At 43.6% G+C, this 27,749-nt stretch overlaps 1 protein-coding gene across 2 annotated transcripts in view; it reads right to left on the reverse strand.

Annotated features, from left to right (window-relative positions):
* Positions 1-27,749, reverse strand: part of SYNPR (synaptoporin) — a 210,110-nt gene that overhangs the window by 30,427 nt on the left and 151,934 nt on the right. For both annotated transcript variants that reach the window (XM_073569782.1, XM_073569783.1), the window contains one exon: positions 14,643-14,841. In XM_073569782.1, coding sequence (XP_073425883.1) covers positions 14,643-14,841 — 199 coding nt within the window. The remainder of the gene's footprint in view (positions 1-14,642; positions 14,842-27,749) is intronic.

Below are 27,749 nucleotides of genomic sequence, written 5' to 3' on the forward strand. Positions count from 1 at the left end.
TTCCCTGAGTGGGGGAAAAGTACTGACTGAGGGTGGATTCAAAAGCTAAGGCAAGGTATGTGGCCCCGGCGTCTTCACCATCAGGAGCAATCTAGGGAACAGGGTAAGCTAGGGTGCCCCTAGCATTAGGGACAGAGAAGGAGAACCTAATCCTTGGACACCTGACAACAGAGTCGCTTCTTGATTGTTTGACCATAGGAATGAACTACATGACAGAAAATTCTCATTTTGCTTCCTTTGTCTTTGCACAGTGAATTGTTTCTATGCAGCGGCCCAGCACTGGTATTTCTACTAATTTGCCCTAAAGATCAAGGGAGGACAGGACAAACCAGGAGAATATGTGTGCTGCAGATTTCAAGGTTTATACTTGAATCCTGCAATAAAAAAGATATCTAATTACTTTTCAGCTGACTGGTTCACAAACTTGCAGCTGAGAAACTTACACAGGAGTATTCGAGAAGTTGGAGAAGTCGACAGTTTAATGAGTTTTCCTCTGTACAATTATGCAACAAGCTACCAAAACATATAATAAAAGTCGAGATAAGTCCACCTACCGGCGTATTACTGCTTCTTCTTGGCAAAGAAAACATAACTGATCATTATTAAAACCATTACTTATTCTTAGTGTGGTCCGAAAGTAAAATAAGAAACAAGCCTATGATGAAAGGCATTTCCTTTATTTTATTAAGGGGACGTAACGAACTGTTTCAATTCGATGGGAGAGTTTAGTGGGCATGCTCTGTGACATGACAGGGAGGAGGAGGAGGTGAGCTGCTGCCATCACCCAATATCAATGGTATAAAGTGTAATCATGTATTATTAGCCTCCAGTTTTATAGTAGAGGAGTTGTCTTATGATCATGAGATGACTGCTGACCCTACCCAGGTGTGCACATCACGAGCTGAAAATTAGGCAAGTGTTATCTTACTGAAGTATGAAAACTGCAATATTTCAAGATATTTATTTAGTTTAGGTAGTAGCATTGAAAATGAAAGGGGTTGTCCACTACTTGGACAACCCCTTCTCATTCCTCATGTTTGGCCCCGTTAAAATAAAAGACCTAAACTCATCTCCAGTGCCAGCACTGTTCCAACGGTGTCAGCACTCGTGCTCCCGGGGCTCGAGTGTGGCTTTTTTATATCAATGGGCCCAAACAGCACTGGTTTCACTAGCCCTGCCTTGTACATCTACAGGAAGTCAGGGCTCAGGCTGCACTCTGACTTGTTCTTTATGTTTCTCTGACTTTGGCTTGATGATCCTCTGACTTCCTCTTAATGGTCCTCTGACTTCCTCTTCATGGTCCTCTGACTTCCTCTTGGTGTTCCTTTGACTTCCTGTTGGTGTTCCTCTGACTTGCTCTTGGTGTTCGCCTGACTTCCACTTGATGTTCCTCTGACTTCCTCTTGATGGTCCTCTGACTTCCTCTTCATGGTCCTCTGACTTCGTCTTAGTGTTCCTCTGACTTGCTCTTGGTGTTCGTCTGACTTCCACTTGATGTTCCTCTGACTTCCTCTTGATGGTCCTCTGACTTCCACTTGATGTTCCTCTGACTTCCTCTTGATCTTTGTTTTGTCTGAAGGCGGGGAAAGTGACAAGTACACATGAGCCTCAGGAACGCAAGTACCGACACAGGTGGAATGACGTCGGCACGGGGTCAGTAAAAGTGCTCTTATTTTAACGGGACCAAACATGGGCAAGGAGAAGGGGTTATCCAAGTAGTGAACAACCCCTTTAAGAAAAATTGAGATTAGTCATGCTGCGCTCTGCTCTTCCATTCCTAGAATTTGGCTTCAGAATGAATCAAGCGGCATGGCCACGCCGCTCACTTTATATAGAACTGATAGCGATAGCTGAGCCCTGTACTTGACTATTTTCGCCAGTTCTCTAGTCAATGTATGAAGCAGCATTGCGCATTGGCAATCTTACCATACCAGGAACGAGGGCTTAGGACGTCAATTCTAGTGATCAGAGGGGTCTTCTGGGACATCCAGAAGACCCCTCCATTTTAGACTATGTGAGGCAGTGACCGGTGTTATATGCGAGGGTTACTATGTGTCCCCCAGGATGGGTTCAGAAGTGTATTGAGGCTGTGGGAGTGCATTGCAGTCACAGGCATAGCTATAATTGCAATGCAAAATAAACGTAAGTGTTGGTCTCGGGCAAGCTATTTGTCCAAGGCAGATTTAAGAAAAACTTCAATGGGCTTTTATTTTTGAAGCGGACTACAGGATGGTAGTGGGGCGGTCCGCTTCCCCCTGGCCAGGTCTTCCATGTGGCCTATGGCCACAGGTTCCTTGTAAAAACCCTGCAGCAGAGGGTTGGGTGTGTCAGTTTTGGTTTGCAAGCGTGCAGAACAGGTGGCTCTGAAGCAACACAGAGCCAAGCGGAGCCAAAAGACCTGACGCTCCTCAGCGTACACGGCGGTGTAGTCGCCCACACCAAACGGTCGCGGTTATGGACGGTCTTGTTTCCCAGCTGCAATCCAGAGGATACTATTTGCTTTCTGTTTATGAGTACATTGACCATTAAAAGAGACTTTGTTTTGAACTTTCCTGGGTCATTGCCTGTCTGTCACACTGCACCAACTCACTGCACCTCAACATGTAACACCTCTTTTTCATAGAGAAACTACTGGTGCTACATTGCTGTTTTGCTTTGAGCCCATCCTGTAATTGACCTACATATTCTATAAGTTGTGCCCTAATGTGAAGAACAGAAGCAGAACGAGGTAAGTTTGGAAAGGTTACATCTGATGAGGGCTCTTCTTTCTTCTAAACTTCATCAGCTGCCTATTTCCCATGGAAAATTTGCTTTTTTGTTTCGCCCAAGGCTTCTCCCTGTCCGAATCTTTATAATCCTGTCCATAACTCTTGTCACCGCACCGCTCTGAGATGCGTTCGGCGTGCTGAACTTGACGGGATTTCAAATACTAAGTGATCTGTGCAGAGAAGAACTCAAAGCACAATGACATCTCCTATCTCTGCTGGTGGCTTATAAATAATCTTCCCCGATGCGAGAGGATGGATAAGATCACAAGAATAGTTCTCGGTGTTTCTTCATGTCTTCTGCACCTTCTTCAGAGGATTCATTGCTTAAATTAAAGAATTTGCCTTTGAAGCATTTGCATTGGAAGATATAAAAGTGTAAAACAAGAGTTATACCACGGGGAACATCCAACACCTATCCATAGGATGACAAAGTAATGTGTCATCCTGGAGGGCTGACCACTTGAACCACCACTGATCATGAAAACAAGTGTGCATGTGTGACCGTAACTACAAAGATTGCACGTGTGACCATCACATGTGTGCAATATTGCTCCGTTTTCACGGAGGACACGCGACTCATGTTCTAAATATTGATGGGGGTTCTAGTGTTTTCGGGCTTTCAAGATTATACATACGTCACATATCTCATAGAAATGTAGCCGACTTACTGGAGCAGGAACTACAGCACACATGTCAAACTCTGGCCCGCAGGGTGATTATATTTGGAGCACTATGTGGGGCCCATTATTCTGTATGGAGGTCTATGTGAGGCCCATTGTACTGTATGGAGGACTATGTGGAGCCAATTTTCCTTTATAGGGGATTATGTGGGGTCCATTATACTGTAAGAGGGACTATATGGGGCCCATTATTCTGTATGGAGGTCTATAGGGGACCATTAGGTTCTTTAGGTTCTTTAGAAGGACGAAGATCTGGGGATTTATTCTGACGGAATATAGGCTGAAGTGGATGGACAAATGTCTTTTTTTGTTTTTGCTAACTATGTTACTATGAGGACTATATGGGGCCCATTATACTGTATGGAAGACTATGTGGAGCCTATTATACTGCATGAAGAACTATGTGGGGCCCATTATTCTGTATGGAGGTCTATGTGAGGCCCCTTGTACTGTATGGAGGACTATGTGGAGCCCATTTAGCTTTATAGGGGAATATGTGGGGTCCATTATACTGTAAGAGGGACTATATGGGGTCCATTATTCTGTACGGAGGACTATGGGGGACCATTATACTATATGGAGGACAATGGAGGACCATTATACTATATGGAGGACTATGTGGAGTCCATTATACTGCATGGAGGACTATATGGGGCCCATTATTCTGTACGGAGGACTATGGGGGACCATTATGCTATATGGAGGACAATGGGGGACCATTATACTATATGGAGGACTATGTGGAGTCCATTATACTGCATGGAGTACTATGTGGGGCCCATTATACTGCATGGAGGACTATGTGGGGCCCATTATACTGTATGAAGGACTATGTGGGACTCATTATACTGTGTGGAGGGCCATTGATAGATATCAAGATTATCCCTTGACTTTGTACATGTTTTTCTATTTTGGCCGTCTCTATATTTGAGTTTGACATCCCTGAACCATAGGGAGAAAATTATGTTTTTTTTCTCCTTGCAGTCACCAGGAGTAGTTACAGTAACTGTTCACCACACATTGGGCATATTGTAATTACTCCCTGGAATATTGTTTGACCGTCTGCCGACAGAGCAGGCTGTCATTCATTCAAAGTTCTGAGGATTGATTAAAGCGCACTAACCATGTAGCTAACGGTGACTGTATGACCAAGTGCCAACATTGGATTGCACTCTGACTATATGGGGCAACGCATGGGTCCAATTTTTTCTTTAGACTGTCTTAGTTTGATCCAATATTTAGATTGCACTTGGCCATACAAGTAAATGAGTACATGGACATCCTCAGACTGCACTCAGATGACATCCGAGTGTAGTCCAATTTCAGCGCACTGACAGAATGGAGAAGATGGAGAAATCATAGAATCATAGAATCATAGAATCGTAGAGTTGGAAGGGACCTCCTGGGCCATCTGATCCAACCCCCTGCTCAAAGCAGGATTCGCTAAATCATCCCAGTCAGATGTCTGTCCAGCCTCTGTTTGAAGACATCCATTGAAGGAGAACTCAACACTTCTCGTGGCAGCTTGTTCCACTCATTGATCACTCTAACTGTCAAAAAGTTTTTTCTAATATCTAATCTGTGTCTCCTCCCATTCTGTTTCATCCCATTGCTTCTAGTCTTTCCTTGTGCAAATGAGAATAAAGTTGATCCTTCTACAATGTGACAGCCCTTTAGATATTTGTAGACAGCTATTAAGTCTCCTCTCAGTCTTCTCTTTTGCAAACTAAACAATCCCAAATCCTGCAACCTTTCCTCATAAGACAGGGTTTGCAGACCGGTCACCATTCTGGTTGCTCTTTTCTGAACTTGCTCAGTTTGTTGATGTCTTTTTTAAAATGTGGTGCCCAAAACTGGACACAATATTCCAGATGAGGTCTGACCAAAGAGGAGTAGAGGGAAATAATGACTTCACGTGATCTAGACTGTATGCTCCTGTTAATACATCCTAGAATTGCATTTGCTTTTTTTGCTGCTGCATCACACTGTTGACTCATATTCAGTCTGTGATCTATTAGTATACCCAAGTCTTTTTCACATGTGCTGTTGCTTAGTCCTATTCCTCCCATTCTGTATATGCTTTTTTCATTTTTATTGCCCAGATGTAGTACTTTGCATTTTTCCCTGTTAAAAACCATTCTGTTAGTTGCTGCCCACTTCTCCAGTTTATTTATATCTTTTTGAATCCTCTCTCTCTTCTCTAGTATTAGGCTACTTTCACACATCAGTTTTTGTGCATCAGGCACGATGCGGCGAAAAGTGTAAAAACCGGATCCGGCGCCTGTTGCCACTGGATCCGGTTTTTTCCCCATAGAGTTTCATTATCGCCGCATCGCGCCTGATGCCTATGCGGAGTATCCGGTTTTTGCCAGATCCGGCAAAAACAGCCGGACCGGCGTCTGGAAAAAACGTTCTCTGCAACGTTTTTTCTCAGCGCCGGACCGGCTTTTTCCACAGCGCATGCCCGGACTCTGTGAATGTTAACCCCACAAGTGCCCGGTGAGAGAGAGAGAGATCTCTCTCTGTCACCCAGACACTTGTGAGAGATCTCTCTCGCCGGGCACTTGTGGGGTTAACACTCACAGTGTCTGGGTGAGAGAGAGAGATCTCTCTGTGGGGTTAACCCCACAAGTGCCCGGCAAGAGAGAGAGATTCTCTCGCCCGGACACTGAGTGTTAACCCCACATGTCTCTCTCTCTCTCCAACCCCCTCTCCTCTCCCCTCCCCTCTCCTCTCCTACCCTCCCCTCACCTCCCTTTCAGCAGCTGTCTCTCTCAGCGGCTGTCTCTGTCCACCTCCTGCTGCGGCTCCTTTAAATCACGTCTGAGCCGTATCAGACGCCGCACACACATCCGGTGTCACGGCTGCAGGCCGGATCCGGCGGCCCGGCTTTTCGCCGCACGCCGCCGGACCCCACACACCGGATGTGTGAAAGTAGCCTTAGCTATCCCTCCTAGCTTTGTGTCATCAGCAAATTTAATCAGTTTACCCTCAATTCCTTCATCTAAATCGTTGATAAAGATGTTGAACAATACAGGGCCCAGGACAGAGCCCTGTGGTACCCCACTTGAGACATTCTTCCAACTGGATGTGCAGCCATTTACGACCACTCTTTGGGTCCGATCACTAAGCCAGTTATGAATCCACCTAACAGTTGCCTTGTCCATTCCATACTTAGTCATTTTTTCAATAAGGATTGTATGAGATACTTTGTCAAATGCTTTGCTGAAGTCAAGATATACTATATCTACAGCATTTCCTTGATCCACCCAATCAGTGATTCCGTCATAGAAGGAAATTAAGTTTGTCTGACATGACTTATTAGTTACAAACCCATGCTGACTCTGTTTAATCACTTCATTCTTATCCAGGTACTGACATACATGTTGTTTAATAATTTGTTCAAAGATCTTTCCTGGTATAGAAGTCAGACTCACCGGCCTATAGTTGCCTGGGTCCACCTTCTTCCCCTTCTTCCCCTTGTTCTCCATCTCCTCACAGTGTGCTCCGATTCTCTGATCCAAGAGAATCAGCTCATGCTATGCTGACATTTGGATCAGAGTTTGATCAGTGATATTTGCATAATTGAGAGAATTGACTGCTGTGTGCACCTGCCCTAACAGATGTCTGCGCCGCCCGATGACTGGAAGCGAGCAGCTGCAGAGAGAACAAAACTTCATTTTCTCCTGGTAGCCCCTGCTCCAGTAAGTTGACAACACAGAGTTTAAATGCTATTCACCTGCAGATTAACCCTATAGCTGAAGGTAAAGCGAGGTGCGAAACGCGCGTCGGGGTGTTCGTGTGTCGTGGTGACACTTTTACAATGGGTAAGGGAACTCCCGCTGCTTATATATATGGCTATTATTATTAATGCTGTCTGAAGGACTATACTGTGACTGCTTCTCTTTACATAGAGAGTCTCCATTTGCATTTTTAAATTTACGCTCTCTCTCACCTTTGCTCACCTCTATCTTAATGAGGTGGTATTTATCTGTATTGACAATACGGCCATTGTTTTGTATATTTATATGGGAATTTCTGGCTCCTATCTGTTTACATAAGTCCCCACGCCACTATCATGGCTGCATCACTGTCTGCCTTTTTATGTATGTTATTTTTCGTAATTTTTTTTTGTAACTTTATTATGTCAGGTCTTTGGGAAAATTTTTTTGTGTATTTAATAAAGTGAACTTTTAGCATATATGATGAGACTTTCTCTTATGATTTCTTATATATATTTCTTTGTTTCTATACTTTCTTTGAGGGGAAAGAAAACTCATTTTTTTCTTGATGTTTTTGCTATTGGTTAGAGAGTATCCCTAAATTTAATTGAATTATGGTATCATTGTATATCCATGTTCCTGGCTATGTATTTAAGATTAACCCTATAGCTGAAGGTAAATAGTCTTTCTTAAATTACCGGTTTCCTTTAAGGGGCTCATAAGCAAAGGGCATTTCGCTTGGTAGGTCTTGGTGGAAGGAAAAAGGTTAAGGATATTACTCCCTCGTCACCTACTGTATATGTAATGAGTCCCTTTTATACCTGGATGTTGGATTTGTTGTGATCCAGTGAAGACATAATATAATTCTGCTCTAGGGCCCTCTCATCCCTATGTACACAGTACACTATTGTTTTAGGAGCAGGCGTAATTTGAATAAGTAGAGTAAAGCAATGGCTTTTTTGCAGGTACTATTGTAACATCTGTGTTAGCGCCCCTGCATGGTTTCTCTTCCCCTACATGCAGGGATGCCGGCATACTCAGATTCAGGCAGTAGCCACACATGGACCAGGGGAAGAGGTTCAGGCACTGGCCACACACAGACTAACAGAATGGGAGAGAGCACTCACTAGGTGCTCAGCTGGGATACATACACAGGAAGCAGGAAGAACGCCAGGCCGGGTGGTGAGTACGTTGGCGTCCCTGCATGGAGGGGGAAGGGAAACCATGCAGGGACGCCGGCATAGGTCTCCCGTATTCATTGATTAGAGCAGGCGAAAAAAAACCCCTGGGGATTCCGATGAAATATAAGATGCAACAGGTAAGTGGTAATAATATTTGGTCCCTCTATACTGCCTCCGTTCTCTGTGGTGGAGCATGGAGGGAACTGTTGGCTTTAAACAAAGTGGTATAGGACTCTGCGTAGGGTTGTTGCCACCAGTAGGGTAGCGTGAAGTTTCTTGGTCCAAAAGTACCATTTTCAACAGAGTCCCTACCCATCACGGGTCTTTAATAGTATTGGTCTTCTTACATTAGCCAAAAGGACCTTTCGGGCCACCTTAGGCTCAAGGGTCCTAGGTGTGAGTGCAACCCCTCTACCGAACACAGCTATTGCCCCTGGTTGCCATCTCTATTACTATGCCATGAACTTTCTGAAATGTTTGGCTAAATTTCTGTTCTGTGTTTCCTTTAGATGCAATAATCTGATATTAATGATTTTCTTCCGCTCATACTACATAATTAAGTGCTGAGATAACATTAGGACACGTCTTATCCTTGGCTAACCTGAGCAGCAGGCTTCATTTTGATAACATATTCATGAGCTTCATCATTACATCAACTCCATCTATTAACAATGTATTTTCCTGAATAGATTAATAGATTATTTCATTCCTACTTCTGTTGCCAGTGTTATAACACACAATAATTATAGATGATTAACCTAAAAGCGTGCCTTTCGCTTCGCACAAAACCTGTAGACAAGCATGTACTTGAAATTCTTATCCCCTACAAGTTAGAACAATTCCAGGTGCAAATATCAGTCTAATAGGTCGGGTAACTGTCCCGATTTTCATTCTCTATCCAATCATTTTAAGTGGTAGCACCTCTTCATTAGCCTTTTGTCAGCACCATAGGTGCTGGAGCTTCCTTTCCACTCCCTGGCATACCATTATCCTATGACGTGTCTGTCTCAAACTTAAACTTCACCTCTCTGTTATGCATTTTTATAAGACTAGGGACAGAGTTGGGAAACTGTAGCACAAGTGTAGGATTTAGATGGAGTAGCAAGAACGATTAGAATTGGGTTTCGAATAGTGGAGGGCACTGTTGTTTGGGAAGTTAGGTAAGTTAAGTGCAGAAATAGTTAAGGGTATAGGGAATTTCCCACTTGGGAGGGGTAGGAGTAGGTATAGTTGGGACACTTCCTAGTTTAATGCAGTTAGTGAGCTGGATGGAGATCTGTGAGGCTGATCTAGAAACGAGTTCAAAGAAGGACCAACTGTTCAGGGCAATAGGGCTGAAAGTCACACGAGTACAAGGAAACGGGAGCAGCATGAGAACGGCAGTAACTAGGTTCAGTGGAATATCCCAGAACGTCCAAGACCTACGGCCTGGAAAAGGTATGGAAGAGCCATCCTATATTTCGCCTTCGGAAGGGAAAACGGGCAGGAATTGCCAAGCAAGAACTAGCTCGGGAAGTCTGGAAGCTGCTGTACTGGATAGTACCTTTCAGGTACAAAGATTTCCAGGAGAGCAAGGGATAGCACAGCTGGAAGGAACTGTGACTAGTGAAAATTACTCTGTGTGTATCTGTGACTGAACTGAACTCGTGGAGTAAAGTTGATATGTTAAAATTGGACTCGGATTCTGTCAGTCAATGTGGGGTGACATCTGGAACCGGGACTGTGTGACCTGAGGAGATCGTCAATCCAAAAGTGAGTGATGTGCACTTTACATAAACCACATGACAGACAGGACATTGCTAATACTGACTATCATCCTGGCCACCTCACAGGTACAGAGACAAAGACCCACCCACTCTTTGCACATAAAACAATGACCCATCCCCACTTTATGTACATAAACAAAGACCTGCCACCACTTCCTGTAGATAGAGCCCCACTTCTTGTACATAAACATAAACCTGTCTCCACTTCCGATCCATAGGCAAAGATTTGCCCTCACATCCTGTACATAAACATAAACCTGTCTCCACTTCCTGTACATAAACATAAACCTGTCTCCACTTCTGATCCATAGGCAAAGACTTGCCCTCACATCCTGTACATAGACATAAACCTGCCACCTGTCACGATCACATGTGTCTGGACGCAGCGAGTACCGCAAGGTGAACCCATGACACGCGTGACCCTGGATACACCGCCTCCAGTAGGGTGAATTTAAATAATAAAATGTGCAGCTGGATACACCGCCTCCAACTGGTGAATTTAGGTAATACACGCTATATATACAGTAGTCTGGAAACCCCGCCTCCAGTAAGGCGAATTTAAATAATAAAGGGGAAACCTGGGTAACAATAACAATGGTGGGCCCTGCGATAGGGAATAGGGACGTGGAGACCTCCTGTACTCCCCTGAGCCAGTGTCCCTGCACTCCTAACGTTCCCTATGCCGGTTCCGCACCGGGCGAAGCACGCGTACCTCAAACCCTGACTCGCCCTGCTCCTAAACCCTCACTAGGGAATTGGTCGGTGCGGAAACTAATCCCACCACTGCACTAAACACACATAAGGGAAAATGACAATACAGGGGGAACACCACTTAGCTTTGCTCTGTTGCGTACGCTCCTAACAACAGAGCCCACACCCTGCGTGCATCTTCTCCTCCAACCGGATCCATCACCATAACCGGATCCATCACCCTAGTGCAGCCTTGGAGCAGAGTCCACCACCAGTTGTAGCTGTCCAGTAAACAGAGTCCCAAAGATGAGTCCAGCTTGTGCCAAAAAGTCCAGCAGCTCGAGTCCAACTTTTCTGCCAAGAAGTCAAGCATGCTTGAGGCCAGCTTTCAGCAACCAAGTCCAGCATGCTGAGTGCAACTCTCACCATAGTCGCCACTCCACCAAGCCATGCAAGCACTTCCTGCTGACACCATAAACTGCGACTCCACCACGCCATGCCAGCCCTTCTTGCAGACACCAACGTTGAACGCCACCAATCCATGCCAGCACTCCTTACAGACTCCATAGCTGACTCAACCCCTCTGGCTGGGCTGCCCAGGACTCTCATTCAGCTCCTTCATCATCCAGGCTTGCTTCCCAAATGACGAACTATCAATATCACCAACAGTGATCAAACACACCTGACACTCTTTTATAGAGCCTCACACCTGATTTGTAATACGTGCACATTAAAACTAAAGTGTAATACCACTCACCACCACCGGGGCAACTTAGAACAAATGACACCACGTGTAATAATTCTAATGGCCACCGGGGGCAATCAACCCACTTTGGCACCAAGCCAAAGGAAAAAAGTTCACTTTGTCCATTTACTTGTCAGATCCACCTTGGATTATTACACGTGGTGTCATTTGTTCTAAGTTGCCCCGGTGGTGGTGAGTGGTATTACACTTTAGTTTTAATGTGCACGTATTACAAATCAAGTGTGAGGCTCTATAAAAGAGTGTATATACTGGCAGGGAGTGTTGGAGGGGTGTGCTCAATTACCTGGGAGTTTACTGGACCCCTTTGCCTGGAGAACTCAGCACCGAAGTGGGCATCTGGGTACACCAGACTGTGAATAAAGCCCTTGGAACTGCATTCAACTGAGTCCTTTGTCTCCTTTCTGCACTTAACACCCAGCACTGCTACATCCTCCACTCCACCTGACAACATCACCCCTAAAAACAACTCTCAACGGCCCTGGGACTATTGCCCTACCTGTGGAGAGCCATTTTCACCTCAGCTGCGACATTTCTATGTGGCGCCCCTGAGGGTTCAGTCGCCACAGAGGCACTGCACCTCCTCCTGAGGTGTGGTACCCCACCATTCAGGTACGGTGGAGACACCTGACCACGCTCCAACACCTGCATCCCACACAACATAGTAGTGTAGCAGAGCACCTTTGGTGGCTCCCTGCTTGGAACACGAAGCGTGCTGGGAGGCGGGTGGAGTTTATCTGGCACCAAAAGAGCGGGAAGAGTTTAGGATTTAGTCAGTCAGTGAGTCTGACAGAGGGGGTAGAAGAGTGAAGATCCCCTGAGTGGGATGGATGAAGGAAGTGCTGCAGCTGACCTCAGTGACCTGGGTCCGCTGGCACAGGAAAGGAACATTGATGGAAAGCCTGACTCTCTCCATAAGAAAGAAGGATTAGTACGGAACATAAGGAGAGGAGGACTAAGGATTAGGGTTAGAGCAGAACCCTTCCCAAGTTCACAGCGCAAGGCCGGTGTCCGGTCCACAAGGTTGTATGGATACTAATGGTCCTGCGACAGACACCGGAGGAACAGAAGTTGTCACCACTTTATTCCAGCACAAGACTTGGGGGCACAACAGCAACGTGAGTGAGCCGGGACTAGGTATCAAGGAGTCCCCGAAGCAGACTACAGCTGTCTGCCGTACAAGTAGAGTTCATAAGAACATCTGACAGGAGGAACTCCAGTGTAACTCACTACTGTGAGTACTTCACTATAGGCGCAAGAAGGGAGACGTTCAGAAAAGGCACATATGTTGGCGGAGTGTTGGAAGGGAGCACTTCATCTTGCCTGGAGGTTGGCTGGGCCCCTGACCCGGAGGACACGGCACGGATGTGGGCACCTGTATGCATACCAGACTGTGAGAAAAGCTTTGGAACTACATGCCCTGGTGTCCTCCGCTTATTCCTGCGCCAACCCATTCAGCACTGCTACATCTTTGTGCCTAACACTGCACCAACCACGTCTCCCCTCAACGTCACTTCACCTACTCTGCCCTGGGACTACAGCCCTACCTGTGGAGGGCCACACCAACATTGCTGCACTACACCATCTGTCCCAGAGGATCTGCTTGCAGCGTCGGCTTAACATCTTCATTGCCGAACACCACAGGTGGCGTCACGAATCATTCACTCATAAACTTTATTCCATCACTTCATCCCTTTTACATGGGCGCCCAGGGCCACGGACCGGGTCACCGCTGCTGTGACATTCCCTTTCTGAGAGACCGGCCGGGTACCAAGTACCCCACTGCCCTGGGAGGGCAACCCACCAACAGTCTAAGGGGAACAACATAGCAACGCTGGTCGCCTCTGACCAGAATACCACAGGTGGCGTCACGTATTCATATATAATATAAACTTTATTCTCATTTTATTACACTCCAATAATAATAACAACATTTTTCATTTGACCGCCTGGGGCCACGGACCGGGACACAGCCACTGTGACATCCCCCATTGAAGTCAAGGGGCCCGGTACCGAGTAACCCCACGGCCACCAGGGCGCGTCACAAAGACCCGCCACAACTTCCTATACATAAATAAAAACTCTCCCCACTTTCTGTATGTAGACAAATATCTGCCTTCTCATTTCCTATACATAAACAAAACCGGCCTCCACTTCCTGTACATAGACTTAAACCCATCCTCGCTTCCTGTACAGATACAAAGACCCGGCCTCCGCTTTCGGTAATTTGTCTTGATGTCACTGATGCTAGGGAAGGATTACACTTGACAACAGGCAGTAAACAGCAAGTTGCATAGATGGGAGACATCTTGTGGCCACCACTTTGGAGTAAAGCGATTTGCAGATTATCTATTGATCACATTGTCTATCAAATGAGATCAAGTTTGGGGTTTTGACTACATTGATAGACTCTCTTTCCTCCCTTTATCTATAGCACAAGTACAGTACAGAATTGGACTGGCTCTATAGAGAACCAAAGTACTAGCCACAGGAGTCTTACAGAAGCACCAGTCTTTCTGGCCCATGAAGGCATCAAAAGATCCTCCAGTCCTGACCGGTCTCAAAGGTCCAGCAGAAGACAACACTAATGGTGGTTGTAGGGTCAATCCCCAGCCTCTGGGGACTATTTCTTAGTGTCAGATATACAAAAATCGTATTAGATCTTATACATCTTACTGCATTGGGCTGGACTATCCCACTGTTATTGCGCCACACCCTATTGGAGCTACTCCCCAAGGAATGAAGCTATCCTGCCACAAATCATGAAGTTCCAAATATCAAAAACACTAAAAGTCTTTAGGCAGAATTATTGTCTAAAAACACATCTAATTTCTAGTTATACATGGGTGCTGATCGCTTTGCTGCATAGATCCATAAAAAGTGGAACTGCCCTTTAAGAAACAGGACTTTCTCCTTGATTATACTGTCCTGTTTTTTCCTTATTACTCACAGTGGGTGGGAAGTTATTCTATCTATGTATGGAAATAGAAGAACAGTATTTTCTTAGATTGTCACAATGGAGGAACATTAGTCACTTGAGTCTGTATTTAAAGTGACAGCAGTAAGACTTACAATTAGGGGTCCCCTGTTGTTTTCCCGATACTTATTCTGGTAGAAGATGTAGACGACGGTGGCGGCCAGAGAGTAGAGGAAGGCGAAGACGGCAATTGTCACAAAGAACTCAGCCGAAGAAGAAAAATCTCCTATCAGCGAGAGATTTTCTTTCCTTTTTCCTTGACATGTGGGCACATCAAAATTCACCTGATGCAACCTGAAAAACAGAAGAACACAATTCACAGTCGAGACTCAAATGCCACAAATAGCAGAGGCATTTCTGATTCCATTACACCTATTGCATTATTTGGTTCATACAGCGAGGGGCTTAAATATTTTATAGGGTAACGGTGGCGCCTATTATTGGCCCTAAATGTTACTCTTATAACAAAGCCGTGTTTTGTCTGCACGACACTTGGAAAAAGGATAATTAGGTTACATTCTCATTAGCGCCATGGAAGGGAGACATTTTAGCCTTGAATAAGAGGCTTTTTGTACGATTTTTTTATGTTGATCGGCAGAAGATTTAACCAGAACAGTATTCATTTATTTGGGGGAAGATAAAAGCATTCATAAGCCTATTCTTTAAGGGAATGTGTCATCCAAATTGACCTATTGTTTAACTCAGAATTTTCGTTAAATGTATTGTTTGGAGATTTTTTTTTAAATTTTCCATATCATAATCTTTAGTAAAAATAAAATTTAGAAATCTTGCAATTTTCCCATTGGACACCAGGTTTTTTTTTACACTCTAACTTTCTGTTATTTCAGGAAATGTACATGAACATAAGCAGCAATAAACAAACCCAACCCTCTCTTTTGTATTGAAGCATCTAATGAGCTTGTGCAAAGGTCATTGTGAAGGGTGGAGGTGAGCTGTGACATCATCTACAACACACATGCCTATACTCCTGGAAGGGTCCTCTTCCTCCTCCAAGCAGGGATGCCAACATACTCAACACCACGGCATGTCGTCTGTGTACTCCCTACTTCTTTCTCCTGTGCAGGCCACACTGTGTTCTTGGCAGCGCAACTAGGTGCACCCTCCTCATTCTTAATAGGGCAGCACATGCACCGTGTCAATGCTCCCAGCAATTGGCTGGGAGACATTTCACATAAAAGGCACCCTCCCCAGTAGGGAGGTGCCGAAGCAAACTGTCACGCCCACAGGTGGCACACTTGGTTTTTGGACCCACTGTACTCCCAGATTAGCACCCTCCTCGTTGTTAAAAGGGCAGCACATGCACCGTGTAAATGCTCCCAGCAATTGGCTGGGAGACATTTCACATAAAAGGCACCCTCCCCAGTAGGGAGGTGCCGAAGCAAACTGTCACGCCCACAGGTGGCACACTTGGTTTGTGGACCTACTGTACTCCCAGATTCGTACAAACGATGAATGATCTTTCATAGGTCAATTGTCATCTCTTGTGTATGGCCAGCTTAACTTCTTGTTCTTTTACTATGAGTTTCCAGCAGACTCCTTATCATCAAGGCCAGACTTACAATGACAGACAACACCACTATACACAGGTGATAACGCAGGATCCACTAATCACAATAGATGATGTCATGCCTACAGGTGGCGCACTTGGTTCGTGGACCCACTGTGCCACCGGGGTGTAGCTAAGAGGCTTCCAGGTGTTTATTGGAACTTCTGATGGTGGAGTCAGTCTTCAGCTGCAGGTAGCCACCAGGTAACACTCCTAGGCACTCCCCGGTACCACGACTGCATGATAGTCGACCGAAAATATCAGACATGCCTGATCAATCTGTCATACAACAATGACTGTTCGTCGCACAAAAGTCAATCTCTTGCCTCCTAAAAAACAAGTTATGAACGATCGGTTGATTTGGTTGAAATTGTTTATTTAGTACCAATTTGATCTAATTTGTGTATGGAAAGCTTTAGAGTCTAAGAAAAGACGTAAGTGTGAAAAATTCCAAGATTACTAATTTTTTTTATTAAAGATCGTAAACTACGGTATATAAAATAATATTGCCAAATATATATATTTTTTAAAGTAAATGTAACATAAAAACCTGATTTAAGCAAGTGATCATTTTCTGATGACACATTCCCTTTAATGGAGTACTCCCGTTAAGAAAACCTTATTATTGAATTATTAGTTAAGCAGTGAGCAGATCAATTTAGGATCCTCATCGCTTGACCACAGTAGAGACTGATTACCAAAAGTATCTTCTGTGGAGGACCTGTCCTGTCCTGTCCTGTCCTGCAGACAACCTATTGACATTCTGTAGTACTTCATTTCCCCTGTGGAGGCACTGCAGGGAAACGGAATACTCATTGCCAGGTTTTGCCTGAGCGGATCATGCAGGGTCTCAGCAGGAGGATACTTGGTCATCAACTTGTTGACGAAGGACCCTTATAACATATAGAAATTTACTAAAATGCCTAAAAGAAAAGACGGTCAAATAATATTATACATAATTTGTTAGGTATTGATTGGACTGTAATGTTAAAAGGTGTAAAGGACTTGTAAGATGTTTAATATCTGCAACTTAACTCCCCCCCATTACCCCTGGGACGTCATTAACCATTGCTTCTCGCTTTGATATATGAAGCCGTAATGTATATTAGACAACAATCACTGGCCGCATATTAATATTTCCATTGGTCTGGCAGTTTAATGATGCCAGAATTCCCAGGAGCGGCCGACCTGACCTCCATGTGAACGGAGAACAAGCTACATCACATGAATAATGTAAACATATCACATGAATAAACGAGTAAATAAAATAATAAAGATAATCAATATAACAAGAAATGAAAAGGTACAAGAGTCATAAAATACAAAACCTATCGACCCCTTACAGATCAGATCCCAACATTAGAGCTTCCGGGGCCAAAATCGGACATGCACAATCGACATCTCCTCTGACCATCAGTTGGCGTTTGCCCGATTCATTATACATTTGCACTTTTCTGGCCTGTTTATATATATTTTTGCCTGTTTTTAAGTCTATTTTTATATGTGTCCCCCTTGTATTTATTTTTATGATCACCATTGTGGATGAGGTTTGGAGTTTCCATATGTTTTTGGACAATTTATCAATTGTGACATTTTTTTTTATTTTAAATATCGCAAATGTGATTTAATCCTCCTCTTCCTCCACCTGAAATTGTTTTTGGTGTGCAAATATTTCAACATTATAGCAGGGCATGCAACATTTTACTTTAAAAAGTTGCCAAAAAAGTTTAAGGAGTACGGACAAAAAAAGAGAGCATTTTTGATTTTGCGCAAATTCAGGAACCTCGTGTGCCATTTTGAAGAATTTGGAGCAAAAAGGTTAACAAATACGGGAAGACAAAAAAAATATAAAAGTGAATTTAATAAAAAAAAAATCACAAATGATGAGTCAGGCACAGTAGCGTAGATGCTGGTGGGAGGAGCAGAGTGTGCGGTCACCCCATGTCCTGCACTGTGAGAGGCCTACCCAAAGCTATGCTGTCCTTTGTGGGTTTGGCATGTGCAGTTAAGCTCTAAAGTAGAGCAGTAAGACATGATCTCCCTGCACTGCCGCACTCCGTTCTGTAGACAGCAGGTCGCTTTGAGATTGTTGGTTACAGAATGACTGCGGCCCCGACGCGTGTGCAGGATGTCTGAGTCTACTAGCCCTATCCTTGCGCCGGCGCAATGACAGCGTTGGTCCACCCAGGCCTTGGTGGTGGACTCATCAGGATCCTGGATTAGGTAAGTGTAGGATGTTTTTTGTTTTGATTAAAACTTACGGGGGCATCATAAACAATGGGGAACCCTGAAACAGTGAGAGGACTCTCATACATTACAGGGACTACTGTGGGGGCCCTTATAAATTGCAGAGGACATTATACAGCATGGAAGCTGATGTGGGGGCCATTATAGAGTTTGGGGTTTACTGTGGGGGCCATTATAAAGTGTGAAATCTAATGTGGAGGCTATTGTAAAGTTTCAGGGCTGGTGTGAGGACTACTGTGAAGGCCATTATACAGGGTGGGTTCTACTCTGAGGACCGTTATACTGTGTGAAGGCTTCTGTGGGGGTCATGATACTGTATTTTGTGGGAACAGTGGGGACATTACGCTATGTATATAGGAGCTGTGGGGGTATCATAACGTGTATAGTGGAGCTGTGGGGTTATCATACTGCATATATTGGCGCTGTGGGGGCATCATACTCTGTATAAGGGAGCTGGGGCCCGCTATACTGTGTATAGAGGAGCTGTACATGGGGGCACTCAGAGGACATTATTAAATGTTAAGTGGGCTCTCAAGAGTTATAGGGGCACTCCGTGTATTGTGGCCGTCAAAGGGGCAAAATGAGGACACTATTTTCTAGGACATTTGCACAGGGCATTAATATTTTCTAGGGGGAAATGTTACCATCTAGAGGGCACAAGGGAGGTATTATTACTATGTAAGTGGCACAGTGGGGGAATTATTATGTGGCACGCTAAGAGGAGCGCTGTAATGGTGTCAAACAGCAGGTGCAGTAATAGGGACACATAGTGGCTCAGTATCAGGGTATCAGTAGCAAAAGGAGGTTGTGTAGGTTGGAGCTCGATATTTGAGAAGTCAGATGTGTGTTTGATGTAATCCTTGCAGACGAGTCCTGGCTGGAGAAGTCGTCATGTTGGTCTGGGCCAGATGGAATAGACGGGGAAAGTTAACGACTCCATCAGAAAGAACGTCAGCTGTAAGTCACCAGCTATAACTGTACTGTACTCTCTAATATATGTTCTGCAAGTCTGGTATCTACCACTATATGGTCACCATATGGCGGTAATATCAGTACTCCACCATAGCTGTAATCAGAGTTACCGGTTAGGGACCCACTCAGATGTCTGAGATCCCCTTTCCCGAGCTGAACCCCTAGCATTGCCTCTGGTGGGTCCCTCCATGTTTTTGTTCAACCTGCCTCCCCCCCCAAAAAAAAAGAATAAGTGGCCACAAATTCCTATACAGCCCAAAATGGTGCCAACAGAAACTGTAACTCGTCCCGATAAAGTGCAGAAAAATAATGATAAACTTCCATGTAGACTTCAGAGAGATCGCGCAGATTTCTCCTGACTCTGATTTTATCCCCATTATTGATCCTCCTATTTTACAAGGGCAGCAATCGCTCCTAATCATTTAGATGTGAACTATATCTACGCCTCAATCTAAGCCTCAATGCATTATTATACTCCGAGCGTCGGCTTTTAAAAGGATTTGTAGCTGATTGTTCCAGACAGGTTTTTATCACATTTATATATTGCCAATTCCCTTCTGAGCTTGTGAATTAAAATGCTTACATGGCGTTCATTCTCTTTACTGTCTGAAATATTACCCATCCCAAACTAGGTAATATATTACCCCGTCTACCCAATTATTTGTCGTAGGCTTTACAATGAAAAATGAAAATTCTATTTTACTACTATAATAGAACCTAATCCTATTGCTATAAAATGTTGTATATTGTAATTGCAGCTTGAAGGGATCTTCCCGTTATGACAACCTTTGGCTATAGTCTCTATTTTGGGTTCCCTGTTCGGGGCTACCTTACATTAGTGGAGAACTACTGCAAATATTCTTCGGGAGGACTCATCTGAATGTACATCATGTAATACCGCCTTTCCGCAGAGGCAACAATAATAGAAAAAATTGTGACCACTAGTGGTGAGTGAACGTACTCAGACAAGGCATTATTGGAGCATGCTCGTGTGCTAACTGAGTGTCTTCGGCGTGCTCAAAAAATATGTTCGAATCTCCACGGCCGCATGTCTCACAGTTGTTTATCAGCTGCAACACATGCAGGAATTTCCTGTGTTGTTCCATGTTTTCTCCATTTGTGAAGAATGGCTCTCACTGTGGTTCGCTGGAGTCCCAAAGCTCTAGAAATGACTTTAAAATCTTTTCCAGACTGAAAGATCTCAATGACTTTGTTTCTCATTTGCTGCAGAATTTATTTGGATCGTGGCATGATGTCTAGCTTTTGACATTCTTTTGGTCTACTTCTCTTTGTCAGGCAGGTCCTATTTAAGTGATTTCGTGATTGAGAACAGGTGTGGCAATAATCAGGCCTGCGTGTGGCTAGGGAATTGAAATTCCGCTTCTCAAAGATGTGATAAACCACAGTTAATGTATGTTTTAAGTGGGAGTGGGAGCGGGGGGGGGGGGCACACAATCAATTTTTCACACAGGACCCTATAGGTTTGGATTTCTTTTTCCCTTAATAATAAAAACCTTCATTTAAAAATTGCATTTTGTGATTACTTGTGCTATCTTTGTCAAATATTTACATTTGTTTGGTGATGTGATGTAAATACTTATGTCCCCCCAAAAATTGAGAAAAGTATTCAAGGAGTGATACCGTTGTTGGCTAACCAGAGAAATTATATTTTCAAGCAAGCTTTCAGGGCTCAAAAGGCCCCTTCATCAGGCTGGATTACAAGTGAATTTGGTGATCTGAAACATTTAAGTGTGACAAACATGCAAAACAATAGGAAATCAGGAAGGGGCAAACACTTTTTTAAAGAACTATATATAATTTAAAGTTTCTACTCACTCAGTTGCGTTGAGGTAGGCACTGGAAGAGGTTTAAGTAAACATCCAGGCTGGTTTATTAGGTCAAGTTCAAATTACGACACTTTAGCGATAGTCCAGTACTGGATATTCAGGGCTGGATAGCATCCAGTATAGAACCTTGGTCTTTAGACCACACACAGCTGGCCTTCTTATCTCCACACCCTGTTCACTAATTATACACCTCGACTTTCTTATATCAGCCATATTACAGGCCCCGGGGTGGGGATATGTGAGCAGCCAGTCCCACCGATCTCTCTGATTGCTCGTAAACTTATCCCTGGCCACACCCTATTAACACTCTCAGCACTATACGTGCTGGAGCTTGGTTCTGGGCTTACATCATTGAGAACAACAACCTCTGTGATACATATCTCCCATCAATGATGTTTCCAGCGTCATTTCACTATATAAATAAATATATATATACAGTTGTGGCCAAAAGTATTGACACCCCTGCAATTCTGTCAGATAATACTCAGTTTCTTCCTGAAAATGATTGCAAACACAAATTCTTTGTTATTATTATCTTCATTTAATTTGTCTTAAATGAAAAAACACAAAAAGAATTGTCCTAAAGCCAAATTGGATATAATTCCACACCAAACATAAAAAAGCGGGTGATCAAAAGTATTGGCACTGTTCGAAAAATCATGTGATGCTTCTCTAATTTGTGTAATTAACAGCACCTGTAACTTACCTGTGGCACCTAACAGGTGTTGGCAATAACTAAATCACACTTGCAGCCAGTTGACATGGATTAAAGTTGACTCAACCTCTGTCCTGTGTCCTTGTGTGTACCACATTGAGCATGGAGAAAAGAAAGAAGACCAAAGAACTGTCTGAGGACTTGAGAAACCAAATTGTGAGGAAGCATGAGCAATATCAAGGCTACAAGTACATCTCCTGAGACCTGAATGTTCCTGTGTCTACCGTGCGCAGTGTCATCAAGAAGTTTAAAGCCCATGGCACTGTGGCTAACCTCCCTAGATGTGGACAGAAAAGAAAAATTGACAAGAGATTTCAACGCAAGATTGTGCAGATGTTGGATAAAGAACCTCGACTAACATCCAAACAAGTTCAAGCTGCCCTGCAGTTCGAGGGTACAACAGTGTCAACCCGTACTATCCGTCGGCGCCTGAATGAAAAGGGACTGTATGGTAGGAGACCCAGGAAGACCCCACTTCTTACCCCAAGACATAAAAAAAGCCAGGCTGGAGTTTGACAAAACTTACCTGAAAAAGCCTAAAACGTTTTGGAAGAATGTTCTCTGGTCAGATGAGACAAAAGTAGAGCTTTTTGGGCAAAGGCATCAACATAGAGTTTACAGGAGAAAAAAAGAGGCATTCAAAGAAAAAAACACGGTCCCTACAGTCAAATATGGCAGAGGTTCCCTGATGTTTTGGGGTTGCTTTGCTGCCTCTGGCACTGGACTGCTTGACCGTGTGCATGGCATTATGAAGTCTGAAGACTACCAACAGATTTTGCAGCATAATGTAGGGCCCAGTGTGAGAAAGCTGGGTCTCCCTCAGAGGTCTTGGGTCTTCCAGCAGGACAATGACCCAAAACACACTTCAAAAAGCACTAGAAAATGGTTTGAGAGAAAGCACTGGAGACTTCTAAGGTGGCCAGCAATGAGTCCAGACCTGAATCCCATAGAACACCTGTGGAGAGATCTAAAAATGGCAGTTTGGAGAAGGCACCCTTCAAATATCAGGGACCTGGAGCAGTTTGCCAAAGAAGAATGGTCTAAAATTCCAGCAGAGCATTGTAAGAAGCTCATTGATGGTTACTGGAAGCAGTTGGTTGCAGTTATTTTGGCTAAAGGTTGTGCAACCAAGTATTAGGCTGAGGGTGCCAATACTTTTGTCTGGACCATTTTTGGAGTTTTGTGTGAAATGATCAATGTTTTGCTTTTTGCTTCATTCTCTTTTGTGTTTTTTCATTTAAGACAAATTAAATGAAGATAATAATACCAAAGAATTTGTGATTGCAATCATTTTCAGGAAGAAACTGAGTATTATCTGACAGAATTGCAGGGGTGTCAATACTTTTGGCCACAACTGTATATATATATATATATATATATATATATATATATATATATATATATATATATATATAGTAGGGATTCTCTTTCTCTCAGGAAGGTTCACAAAGGCACAAAACTTCTTGGTGCAAAGGAAGTTATATTTAACTTCACAAAGCTCTCCAAGTAATGGAGAAAGACATATCCATACACCTGACATCCAGACTTTGCAGGCCCAATCAGAAACTTGCAGGGCTACCAGTTTCCTACATGTCCTTCACCCAGACCTAAGGTTCAGAGAGTCTCAGGCTTCCACATCCAGACACTTATGAGCAGCTCTGCTGCCCTTTTAACTCCAGCTAACCTCCTGGACTGGAGGATGGGAATGACTGGTCACTTTCTAATCATTACTGACACCTGAACCTCTACTGCTCCACTAAATCAAAATCTCTCAGCACCCATCAGCGCTTGAGCCTTTTTCAGGTGTCACATCACTGAGGCCACGTGCCTCGGTGACACATCCTCTCCGGCACAGATCCACTCCAGCACTGGAGCCCTCTTCCGTCTATGTTCGACACTGATAAATCCTGAGTCTGAGACCTCAGGATCGTCCCAACAAAATCAGGATTCAGATGTCTGAAGAAGATGAGTGACGGCTTCTCTGGGGGCTATAATGACCGCAATATTTTTTGTCACTCAAAGTTCCAAGAAACACATATAATTATATAAAATGTACAAACACTAAATATAAAACCATATATTGCATTGTCGTGATTGCAATGACATTGCCTCTCATCATAAGCGATGGAACATATCAGTAATATATCATTCCCTCTTCAGAGGCGTCTTTAAAAGCGTAATTTCAATGGGGACTGCATGCAGAGAACTCTGCGGGTCCTTCCGGGAACATCTGGCTGTAATGGTCATATGATGCCAAGAAGCCGTTAAATACATTATAGAAATTAATGATCCTGCACGCTCAGTCAGAGGGAATATGAATATACATGATGCATGGAGGCAGAGGGAGCAGACTATACTTTCAGGAGCAATAGGGCGAACGTTCCCACTATGTCGAAATAAATCACATAGAAGAAGATTGAGTGAATTTGGAGTCAGAGATTGTAATAATTTGGTAAAATTGTAAATAAAGGATGATATAAAAAAGTCTATATTACAGGTTCTAAAAACCTCCCAATTTATCATCCGATAATCAATAACATTTGATAATGAAAAAATGGGTGCCTCGAGCTCCCTTTTACCCCTTGCTGCAGCTGCACAGTGAATTGATTGGTGACTGAGCATGTGCATCGCTGCCGTCTGAAGAAGGCAAGGGAATGCTATACTGGGCTGTTTCTATCAACCCCATAAATATCGGCACACGCACAACCGGAGCACTATTCACAATCATCATCAACAAGGCGAAGAGCAATGAAGACACAGAACCCCTTTGATTCTGTGGTCCCAGTGTTGTGGTGCACTGTGATCACATCTTTAGGTTATGTTTCGCTGAAAGGAGTCTTCTGGAGATTAAATTATTAATGGATTGGTGGGATTCCAGCCCTTAAGAATGCCAACGATTATCAGAATTAAAGGTTTGTAGCACTCTCTGGATTACTGTATCTGTTCATTATTTATTCAGGTACAGCAGCATGTTTTCACGGGTGTGTCAGAGGTGGCAGACAGTCGAACAGCCTTTTGCTGCAGAAGGTCTCTGCGGTTGGCTTTGCAGACACCTTCCTTGACCATCTGACTCTTGGACCCAGTGGCAACCTCCCCTCGACTCTAATTGACACACCTGGACCTGGTGTTTATAGACTTCCTATCTGCTTCTGGGAATCGCCGGTAATATTTCCATTTTCCCCCTTTGATGCTTGGAGCTATAGCAGTCGGCTATCTTCCTCTTTGGTGCTGTTGGAGTACGTCTGTGTTATCTCTCTGAGTTTACTCAAGATAAGTGTTACCCTTGTTTTTCTATCCCATCTGTCTTTAGTTGTAGTAGGGATTGACTAGCGCTTATCCCCATCCTTCCCTATGCAATGCTTATTGCCAGAGTCTGGCAGGGATTATGTAACTGTTTAGCGATAGGTGCAGAATCTATATAGGGACATTTAGGGCAGACAGGGTGACTTTGGATTTGCCTAGGGGTCTCCACTCCCCTCTTTCCTAGTGTAGGTCTCCCTTCCCCTCATCCCTTCATGTTGCACTTAGTCTTTCCCACACTGTGTGTGACATATGTGGCTTTGAACTGCAGCCGAGCCCCATTCAAACCCTTATCAATAACACATAGTCTATCCAAAGCATATCCTAAGGATGGGTTAACAATACTTTTTTTTTCCAAAACCACTCCTTAGATTAGAACCTCCTTAGAACCAAATGGATTCTATAGAGAGCATTCCTTTTAGATACAGATAGATTAATCATATTTCATGGTTACGATACATAGATGACATTTTTTAAATCTTTTAATGATTCTGTCATGTTTATTGTATAAACTGTAGCAAAAATCTTAGCAAGTCTGTTGGTTTATAGAAATGGTATGTAAATCAGGCTGAGAACATGACTGAGCATTCCTTTTAAATAATATATAAGATATTTAACTATTTGAAAAAAATAAAATAATGTAATTTCATAAAAGTGGAGCAAGTGCGAAAAATCTCAGCTCGGAAATGCTTAATATGGATATGAATATATAATTCACGTGAGAAGCATGATCTCAGCGCAACAACACAGCAACGGTTATTCGAGTAAAATGCATGTTGTATAAAACATGTTTTAGGCTCTGAAAAATAGAAATTATTTTAGACAGTCATTTTTTATAGCCATCAGTCAGTTATTATCTATTAAAGAAGCACTCCTCCCATCAAAGTTTTTATCCTCTTAGTATATTGCAATCATCATATTATACAGCACTGTGTACTTACAATTGCTCATTTTCCCTTTCTAACCAGCTAATTCTTCTCTTTTCTCTGCTCTATGTAGTACAAGGAAGTCTCTTGTCCCTGCATTTATCATCCCCCTCTTCAACTCCTGACCCAGCAGCTCCCTCTTCCCCCTGCCAAAGACTTTTGCAGCGATGATGACTCGTACAGGGAAAATTGACCTCCTGTTTCTACATAGAGCTTAGAAAAAGTCAGCTCATCCATTATTAAGTGATGTCATAGACCGAGTGGAAAAGAGAGGAATTAACCAGGTAGAAAGGCAAAATTAAAGGGAATCTGTCACCTAATTTTGGCGGTCTATATAAATGAGTTGGGTCCAGTCCGATGGGTGGTGTTTCGGGTCCTTTTCTCCACCCCTCTTTGGCCGCTGTCTGCAATATTTCAGGGAATTTCCGTACTTGTCCTCCATATTGCGGGCATTGCAATCTTGACTCACGCATGTGCAGTATACTTTGCCCAACTGCGGGCAAAGCCGAAAAGCATTAGTGCGCATGCGTCGGTGAACTATGTCCCGGAACACAGCGAAATACTTCCGGGACATAGTTCACCGGCCTAAAAGTGAAAAAAGCGCTGACAACAAAACGCAATGCCATTTCTCATATTTGGTGAACAAAACTAGCTTTATTAGAATCATAGAATCATAGAATCATAGAATCGTAGAGTTGGAAGGGACCTCCTGGGCCATCTGGTCCAACCCCCTGCTCAAAGCAGGATTCGCTAAATCATCCCAGTCAGATGTCTGTATTAAACATGTACTGTAGACAAAGCACACACGCAATCCTCACCAAAAAAATTTATCAAAGCGATGTAAAAATGCAGCAAAAAAAATGCTGAAAATTAGCGTTTTCGGTGCAGCACTTTTAATTGGCAGGTTGAAAAAACATGCATAAAAAAATTTTGCATGTGAACGCAGCCTAACACAAAAACTGATTTGCACAATAGGTCATTTTTACAGATGACAAGTTCGAGTTGAATTTTCACGTAGAAAAAAAAATGTTGAATTTCCGATCCTCATTGTCACAGCGCACAAATGGAATAAAAACGGGCACTTGATGCATAATTGCACCTCATAAATCTTCAGCTATTTTTTTACGGAGGTCCTGCCCTTGCTTTTTCGCCAGAGAAGTATGATAAATAAGCCCGGTGTTGTGACAGAGGACCGGTCGCAGGAACCCATTTACAAAACAACAACGAAAAAAACAAACCCCTTTGTGTTTTCTGCAGAACGGCGCGCTGCTATTCCGGGGACTCATTTGTAGAGGTTGAATTGAAGTGTTTATTCCTCTTTATCGAGATGTAAGATGTATGGGGCTGCTTAGTATTCCGAAAATAGGAGCTTGGAATATGGCACCTGATCATCATAAATCCTGCGGGCGCCGGGGGAGATGACGGGGAAAACAATGCACAATTTGTCTGTGCAGCTTTCTGGGAAATGACTTGTATTATTGGGGGGGAAATAAAAAAAATGCCGGATGTTATAAGAGCAAGTGCAGATACCTGCGAGATAAGAGCGGGATCTATTGTAGGAAATGTGTCGCAAACCTGAGTTAAAATCATGACGGCATGAAACTGAATCTGAAAAAAGGCAAAACGGA

This window comes from Dendrobates tinctorius, unplaced genomic scaffold (assembly GCF_039654945.1).
Source record: "Dendrobates tinctorius isolate UK_male_01 unplaced genomic scaffold, ASM3965494v1 ptg000027l, whole genome shotgun sequence".
Lineage (NCBI taxonomy): Eukaryota > Metazoa > Chordata > Amphibia > Anura > Dendrobatidae > Dendrobates > Dendrobates tinctorius.